This window comes from Mus caroli, chromosome 7 (assembly GCF_900094665.2).
Source record: "Mus caroli chromosome 7, CAROLI_EIJ_v1.1, whole genome shotgun sequence".
In the NCBI taxonomy this organism is placed as follows: domain Eukaryota; kingdom Metazoa; phylum Chordata; class Mammalia; order Rodentia; family Muridae; genus Mus; species Mus caroli.
Window position 1 is genome coordinate 143,014,354 of NC_034576.1, and position 9,189 is coordinate 143,023,542.

At 44.5% G+C, this 9,189-nt stretch overlaps 1 protein-coding gene across 4 annotated transcripts in view; it reads right to left on the reverse strand.

Annotated features, from left to right (window-relative positions):
• LOC110298312 (zinc finger protein 2 homolog) overlaps nucleotides 1-9,189 on the reverse strand; it is a 36,423-nt gene that overhangs the window by 11,868 nt on the left and 15,366 nt on the right. For 2 of the 4 annotated variants that reach the window (XM_029479841.1, XM_029479844.1), the window contains exon 1: nucleotides 397-489. The exons of 1 other annotated variant lie outside the window; for it this stretch is intronic. Coding sequence is in view for 1 of the 3 variants with exons in the window: in XM_021167479.1 (XP_021023138.1) it covers nucleotides 1,091-1,093 (3 nt within the window). In the remaining 2 variants the exon portion in view is untranslated. Of the gene's footprint in view, nucleotides 1-396; nucleotides 490-1,090; nucleotides 1,229-9,189 lie in introns of those variants that run through there. One more of the 4 variants, XM_021167479.1, reaches the window with a different exon arrangement.

Consider the following 9,189-nt stretch of genomic DNA (forward strand, 5'->3'; position numbering starts at 1 on the left):
TAAACTTACTAATCTATTTGAAACTATGGTTTGCTTTCTCTTCAGACACTATTAATATGCACACACCTAACAACACAAATTAAGAGCAACATCTGAGTCTTACACTTTCTTCAATTTTTTTTCCTATTCTTTATTAACTATCTGTTTTGAGCTATATTTTGGATTTTTAAGACACTTGGGAATATATGATATTATTTTCCTGAAAATAAAAGAAAGGAGTGTATATCTATGACAAGAAAATGTGCTACAATGAAAAGCTGCCCACTAAGGTCTGCTTCAGGCCCTTCACGAGTAAAGCCAGTATCTTCCATAAATGTGAGCCTTCATTCCCAAAAGCAAAACATGCACAGAAGTTTAAAAGCTTCTGAATCAAATATAATGATTTATGCAGGATACTTAAGGAATCCCCAAGCTTGAGAGATGGATCCGTGGTTTAAAATCCCTTGCTGTTCTTACAGAGAACCAGTTTGGCTCCCATTGCCCATGACAGGTGACTCACAACTGCCACCCCTGATCAGCAGATACAATGAGCTCATCCACAAGCACGTCACATTTGCGTGTGTGCATGCGTATACCTAAAATAACAATAAAAATGTTAATTCCACAAGATAAAGAAAAAAGCAGTTATTGATATAATGGAAAATCTGGCCGACTGCACATTAACCAAGTTTTCATCAGTTATGTAGAACAAAATGGCAGAAAGCAGCATCTGGCTCCAGCATCTTTCTTGCCCAGCTGCTGATGGAAACCACACAAGCCAGCCAATAGGGATCCTTCCCTGAGATCACGGTGATCAGCACATCTGAAGTGTATTGCAGGAACACAGCCGCCCAGAGATGGCTCGCTCAGCAGGATCTGAGCACACTACGCAGGGTGGGCAACTAACAGCTTTACCAGGGACCCACTGTCCGCCTAGCACCACCCTGCCAAAGACGAGACCCAGAGACCCCACTGTCTGCACAGCCCCGCCCCAAAACGGAGGAGAGTTGAACACCACCCCCATCCCCCACCCCACCCCCGCTACCCTGGGGCAGACTCCAGGGAGACCTGTGGAGGCTGGATCCCGCCAGGACGTCAGGCAGACACTCACCATCTCCTCGCTTCTATAGTATCCCGGGCCCCTACGCGTGCCTCTGGGACCAGATCGCAGGATGACAAAGCACCTAACAACGTCAGTGCCTCTGCAGCAGAACAGCAGGAGCTCCCAAAGGTGCCAAAGATGGCCAGCTCCAGCGAAAGCACGCGAGGTTTTGAGAGCCTGCCCACCGCTCTGGCCACGTTCCTAATTGGACAGTTATCAAACAACACCTCTGATTGGACAGGGCTCCAGGCCCAATTCCTCTACCTTAGGATGGCAATAAATGATTGCTGTTGATCTGTTTTGCATTGGGTTTGGGTTTCAATTTCAATTTGGTTTGGGTGGATTGAGCCCAGGACTTCTGTCAGTAGCTATGTTAAAGGCAAATTTTCCACCAGGAGGACATAGCCCATCAAAAGACATTTTAATTTAACTTTATATAGTCATTATCAATTTATTGATATGTAAATGATCTGTAAATATTCATACAGAGGAATATAATGATAGTTACCTTTAAGCCCATCAAAAGGCATTTTAATTTAACTTTAAATAGTCATATCAATTTATTGATATGTAAATGATCTGTAAATATTCACACAGAAGAATATAATGATCGCTATCTTTAAAATTCACTAAACCTTTCCAGTCTCTGGTGTTACAGTGCTCTAGTAAACACCTAGAGAGTAAATGTTAGAAAGCTCAGAAGAGGCGGCTTCTGAGGTTAAGAATTAGGACTGGTTCTCCCAGAGGACCTTAGGTCTGTTCTGGCACCCAGCCGACTCATAGCTGCCTATGCCTCCAGCCCACTTCTGGCCTCCCCCAGCACTGCACTTAAGTGCACATATTCCCTGAGCACTCACATAAAACAAGGGGCTGGAGAGATGGCTCATAGGTTAGGAGCACTGGTTGTTCTTCCAGATGATAAGGGTTCCAGTGGTCCCTCAAGACTGCCTTTGTGAGCTTTAGGCTTAACTAGAGAAAAATGGGGAGAGGAGACTGCAGGGTGTATAATTAATCACTCCTAGTAGTCAAGTGTGGTTGGGTTGATGATCAGTTTGGGTTCTGCAAGGCGGTCTTAGCAGACCAATCTGGTTTGCATTATGACTCTTGCTTCTCTGTAGAACCTCAACTGCCCTCATGTGGAGATGGTCTATCCTAGGCCCCCTCAATTGTTTGGAAGTAATTTTTATTCCTTAGAGGTATTTATCAGAACTGTAGTTTCTAGAATTCAAAGAATAACAGTGGGGCTTGGGAGCTGGAACAGGACATTGTAAAAGCTAAGCGATGTGTAAAGGGTGTGGATACAAATTGAAAGCAGAACTGCCAGGCTTTGATTTACTCTGCATTTACTCCATGTGGACCCAAGTGAAAAATTAGTAATACTATTTTGATAAAAGTGTTTTGGGAGTACAGGTTTTATCGGGAAGCAACTTGAGCTTTGACGTGAGAGGCAGTCCCTCAATGCAGGAATGTCCACCACGCATACGATGTGAGGCCCAGTGTAAAGTTTAAAGTTTCTCCTATTCTCTCCTATTCACATTTTTAAAATTAGAAGAAACAGGCAAATGGCCAACAGTCAATTTAAAGGATTCTCAAACAAACAACCTTTAGAGAAAGTCAAGGCTAAACCACTACGGCACATAACTTCATAGCTATTACATTAGCAACTATCTGAAAATTAAGTAATAGCAAAGTATCTCACATATATGGAGAAAACTGAAACATGGCCATGAAAAACATATTCCAGACACAATGATTTCATTTCCTTTGTTTATATATCCCACAGGAAAGTTGCTGGAACATATGATGGCTCTGTTTTGAAGAACTAACTTACTGTGCATCACACTCCTATTGATCTGCAGTCCACCCTACAGCAGGAACAGTTCCCCTTCTATTCACATGCTCTTTGGTACTTGCCACTTTTCTCTTTAAATTATAGCTATCTCTAGTGGGGTGAGGTGACGTCACATCCCACTGTGAGTTTGAGATGCATCTTCTTGATGATTATTTGTGTTGAGTGTTTTGCGTTTCTTTGTTTTCCATTTACAAGCTGACCTTTTACATGCCTTCTTTCCATGTGTCTATTTAAATCTATTGTCTTAGTTACTTTCTCCGTAATACAACTACATGACCAAAAGTAACTTCGGGCTGGGAGATGGTGGCACATGCCTTTAATCCCAGCACTCAGGAGGCAGAGCCAGGCGGAACTCTCCGAGATGGGTTTGAGGCCAGCCTGGTCTACAGAGTGAGTTCCAGGACAGCCAAGGCTACACAGAGAAACCCTGTCTTGAAAAGATCAAAACCAAAAAAAGGAGAAGGAGGAAGAGGAAGAAGAAAGTGAGAGAAAGAGACAGAGACAGAGACAGAGACAGAGACAGAGACAGAGACAGAATTTATTTAGCTTGCACTTCCACATCACAGTTCATCATTGAAGTGAATCAGGACAGGAACTCAAGCAGGACAGAAACCTGGAGGGAAGAGCTGGTGATCTTTTTTTTTTTAATTTATTTATTTATTGTTATATGTAAGTACACTGTAGCTGTCTTCAGACACTCCAGAAGAGGGAGTCAGATCTCGATATGGATGGTTGTGAGCCACCATGTGGTTGCTGGGATTTGAACTCCGGACCTTTGGAAGAGCAGTCGGGTGCTCTTACCCACTGAGCCATCTCTCCAGCCCGAGCTGGTGATCTTATGGAGGCATCTTCTCAATCAAGGTTTCCTCATCTCAGATAACTATACCACATGTCAAGTTGACATAAAACTAGCCAGCAAACCTGTGTTTTAACCATACCTCCTTCTTCTTTCCTTTTTTTTTCTGCTAGATTTTGAGGGTTTTTGATGTTCTAGATGTCAATCCCTTACCCTGACATAAATAGCAGCGTGTATTAGTTATTTTCCTTCTCACTCCAACAAAATATTTTACCAAAGCAACTTAAGAAAGGAAAGTGGGGGGGGATGGTTTACTGTTCAAAAGGGAAGACGAGCATGTGGCAAAGACACAGCAGCCAGAGTGTGAGGCTGCTGGCCATGCTGCGTCTGTGGCTGGGAAGCAGAGAGGGGTGAACATGGTGCTCAGCTCACTTTCTCCTTCTTTTTCACTCCAGGACGCCAGCCCATGGGATTGAACCACCAGATTCCAAATGCATCTTCCACCTCAGTTAACTTAAACTACATAATTCCTTATAGACACGCCCAAAGGCTTGTCTAGATAATCTCAGAGACTGGTCTTCTAAATGATCCTAAATCTTATCAAGTCGTTGAACAATATTAACCACCACAAATCAACCTGACACCCAAATAGCTCGCTTGTAAGCCATAACCTTCTAATCCTTGCCCCTAGAGACTCATGGGCTTTTCATTATGCAAAAATGCATCCAGTCCAACTTCAAATGTCCTCATAGTGTTCAATAATTCCAACACTGTTAGAAATGTAGGAACAGACTCTTCTTCTCAGACTTGGGAACTCTCTTAACTGTGAACCCACCCCCGTACAAACAAAACTAAGCTACATGCTTTTGGTATAAAATAGCACACAATAAGACTTCCACTCCAAAAGGAATGGGAGCATAGCAAACCAAAGCAAAAATAAAACCCACAGGGAAAACATAAAGTCCTGCAGTTCCAACTCTGGCATCTATAGCTCCTGATATAATCATCAGGAAGAAGAAAGGGACCCACTGCCAGGAAAGGGGGGGGGGGGGGGAAGCAGTAGAGAGGAATAACAGTACAAGGGTTCTAATCAGGGGAATAAGAAAGTGGGGGTCTTTAGAAGGGGGAGGTAAATAAAGAAGATGGTAGGAGAGTGTGTTGGCTACTTTTACATCAACTTGGCACAAGCTAAAGTCATCTGAGAGGAAGGAACCTCAATTGAGAAAATGCCTCCATATCAGGCTATAGGCAAGAGCATAAGGCCTTTTCTTAATTAGTGATAGAAGGGGGAGAGCCCAGCCCATTGTGTATGGTGCCACCTCCTGGGCTGGTGGTCCTGGTTGCTATGAGATGAGTAAGCCAATAAGCAGCACTCCTCCATGGCCTCTGTTTCAGATCCCACATTTCAGTTCCACCTTGTTTGAGTTCCTGCCTTGGCTTTCCTCAGTGGACTGTGATTTCAGATGGGTAAGCCAAATAAACTCTTTCCTCCCCAAGTTGAGTTTGGTCATGATGTTCCACCACAGCAACAGAAACCCTAACGAAGAGAGACTGTGAAGAGGAAACACAGAATACACATGACCTGGTAGAGGAGATGGGAAATCTCTTTAGGAAGAGAGAGTGGAGGTAAATATAGGAGGAGAGAGAGGAGTAAAACAACAATAAGGGTGTCTAAAAAACCACAAAGAGTCATACTGAATTAGTTTGGGTTTTACTGCTGTGACACCATGACCAAGGCAACTCTTTTTTTGTTTGTTTGTTTGTTTGTTTTTGATTTTCTAATACTACACCTGAAAACCAGCTGCAGCCTCCCTCCACCCTGCCCTCGTCTCCTGTTGATCTTACAGACAGACCTTCTTCTCCTAAGCTTCTGCCTCAACCCATCACTGTATACCAGCCCCTGACTCCAGCAAGCACCCCCTGCTAGCCCAAGGGCTGCCCCTCACCAAGTTGGCTGTAGGAAGACCCATATCTCTCCTACGGCTCCTAAGATCAAATCCCCCTCAGTCTTGTCCACAACTCTCCCTTTCCTCTCTAGCCCATGCTCAATGGATAACAAAGGCCTCTTCCAATAATCCTTCTCCCAACTCATTCCAGTTACTCAGCCTCCAACACTAGCAGGCATTGCCTGTGAACACACCATCTGAACAGGCCAGGGAAACAGCAACACGTAGCTATCACACTCCCTAAAACTCCAGAGAGGGAACAGAAACCAAAGAACAAAACACCCACCCAAAAAGGCAAATCCAGAGATCAGCACCTAGATCTTTAATCATCCCAAGCCTAGGAAAAGAACACAATCAACAACAATCAGGGCCATATGTCATCACTAAAGGCCAGCTATCCTGCCTCAGCAGGCCCTGAAAACTCCAACATATCTGAAGCACAGAGAATGACTTTAAAACACCCTTTATGGTTTCCAGCTCACTCCCAGCCCTCCCACTCCTCCCCACACCTGATTGCTATCCCCACTCCCCCTCCTCACCTGCTCTCCCACCCAGTTCCCTCCCTCCGTTCACCCCAACCCTACACAAAGAACTGCAGGCAACTGAGGAAAGCTAAAAGTGGGAGAGGAGGTCTTCCCCAGGGGACAGCATGTCAGTTGGTTGCTTAGTGCCTAATGGTTGAGCCCTGAAAACATACACACAACATTAGACATACTGAGCATATTACACTTAGAAAAAATATATATATATACACATTTGTGCATGCAATAACAATTCATGGGAGAAGCAGCCATGGATTTGGAGAGTTGGGAAGGGTGTGTGGGAGGGTTGGAGAGAGAGAGAGAGAGAGAGAGAGAGAGAGAGAGAGAAGGAAGGGAAATGTAATTTTATTGTAATCTTAAAAGTAAAAAAAAATACCAATAAAAATTTTAAATGATGGGCTATCTATTTAAGAGGCACTAGGGCTATATTAGGAATGCTGTCCGGTTTCCCACGGGAGGAAATGCTACTATAAGAGACTATGAGAAGGTTCTTTGGGAAATGCATATGGATGCTGAGGAGCAGAGTCCTGACATTGGCCGTTTTCAAGGGTTGATAATTCACCTGTTGTCATAACTTGTCAGAGGATGGATGGTGAAAGGGGGCATGGCTGGGAAGAGGATGGCTAGGCAGAGAGTGTGGTGATCCAGTGAGGCAAACCCTTGCATAATCTCCTCCTTGAGAGTGGGTGTGCTTCTAGCCATGAGAACACAGCACAAACGGCACGATGTCACTTCTGGGCTGATGTTATATAAGATTGTCTCATCTGAAGCCCAAGAGCCTTCTGCCAGGAGAAACAAGTACCAGTATCATCAACAGCCTGTGGAGGGAGCCATGAGCAAGAGCCAAGGACACTCTCCAGCCGTCGGCCAACCAGAAAACAGAAAGCTTCCATCTGACACCCACAAGGAAATGAATCCTGCCAACAAACTGGGGAGTAGAATAAGGTAGAAAATACCAAAATATAGATACCGTTTGTCGAATTATGTGGTGATTTACTTAAAGCGCTGCTTATACTATTTGCAAAGCATGATTTCACTTGCTACCTGGAACAAAATGACCTGGAGACAGAGCTAAAACACTGCATCTCTGCCGTGAACAATCTCATGACTGCCACACAGGCTTCTGTGAAATCTTGCTTGCTTGCCTACCCCACCTTGTGGTCTTAGAGTATAAAACAGGAATAAGACTAGACCTGTCAACGCTTCTCAAGAGCTGTCCTGGCTTCCCTGTGCTGATGACAATCCCGCAATTCCACTCTCTTGGGTATCAGGGTACTTATCAAGAAAGATTCCTGCAACACCTGAGCAAGCTTGGAGGCAGACCCTCCCTGGAAGTCTCTGTATGAGAACGTGTCTTTGTGGGGCTGGAGAAGTGGCTCAGTGGTTAAGAACACTGACTGCTCTTCTGAAGGTTCTGAGTTCAAATACTAGCAACCACATGGTGGCTCACAACCATCCACAATGAGATCTGACACCCTCCTCTAGTGTGTCTGAAGACAGCTACAGTATACTTACATATAATAATAAATAAATCCTTTCTTAAAAGAGCACAGTAAAAAAATTAAAAAAAAAAAAAACAAGCATGTAAGAAAGAGGGGAAGTCTCAGTGTGATGAACCTGGTTGATTCTTGAAAAGGGCCAGGTACCAGGAGGCCCAGAACAGCTGTGGTGTTCTGACAACCCCTATTCTACACCATCTGGTCCAAGTAGACAACATGAGGCCTCTTTTAGGGAGTGTTTAAAGAGACTTTCAAAAAGAGTTGACTGCTGTTTGGTAGTTTACTTACATTCGAGACTTTACAAGAAGTGAGCTGAGACCATATTGAAAAAGTGCCAAGAGGGGCTGGAGAAACGGCTCGGGAGCTAAGAGCACTGGCTGGTTTTGCAGAGAACCTGGGTTTGGTTTCTGCACCCACGTGGCAGCTAACAGTGGTCTCTAACTCCAGGTCCAGAGGATCAATCACACACTTCTGTAAACATGTGGCACACAAACATAGCATGCAGGCAAAACCACCCATACACATAAAATAAAAAATAAGTGAATCTAAAAGAAAAGGGGCCAAGAGCACAAAGGGCAAAGAGAAAAACTAAGGGTCAGAGTCCACAAAGACTCATCGTGGCCATGGCCATGGCCACCGCTTCCACCTTTCTAGGCTTCCTTCTGTGTTGGGATCCCTGCGAAAGGAGCAGCAAAACCGCTTCGGAACTCCTGTAATGTGACCCACCATTCAGCACGAGCATGATGGATGTGCCCTGCTGAGGCAGAGCCTCGAGGACTACATGCCCTGAGGACTTCATTCTGCTATGAAGCTTTGCCCTGCTTTCTGCCCTTGGCTCCCTCCTCGTCTGTGAGATGTGTGAACATTCTAAGGGGTTTCCAGCCCCTCACTGAGCAGTGTCATTGGCACTCACAATAACAGTGATTGATCTTTTTCATGCATTATGGCTGGAGCAGATTAATGATTCATCCGCCACCCTTAGAAAGAATTTGGAGAAGTAGATTGCCGTTAAAGTTAGATTTTTGCTAGTGGCTTTGACATAGAAAATTCTAGGGAACAATTTAAAATTCAGAAATGCACTCTTAATAGCTGAGCTAGGGATTTTTTTGAGGTCAGGGAACAAGAACAACGGCAGCCCAACTGGTGCCGCCTGACCTGCCTCTTGCTGAAGCTGGGCTGGTGATCGGGGGATGATTCATTTCTTGCATCCGTTTTTGCCCTCAGCTTCCTGATATGATTTCATAAGGAGTGGCTAGTGAATCAGTGCTCACCCCGAGGACTTACAAGCTTGTACAACCACTCTGGAAATCAGTCTGGCGGTTCCTCAGAAAATTGAACATAGTACTACCGGAGGATCCCACAATACCTCTCCTGGGCATATATCCAGAAGATGTTCCAACTAGTAAGAAAGACACATGCTCCACTATGTTCATAGCAGCCTTATTTATGATAGCCAGAAGCTGGAAAGAACCC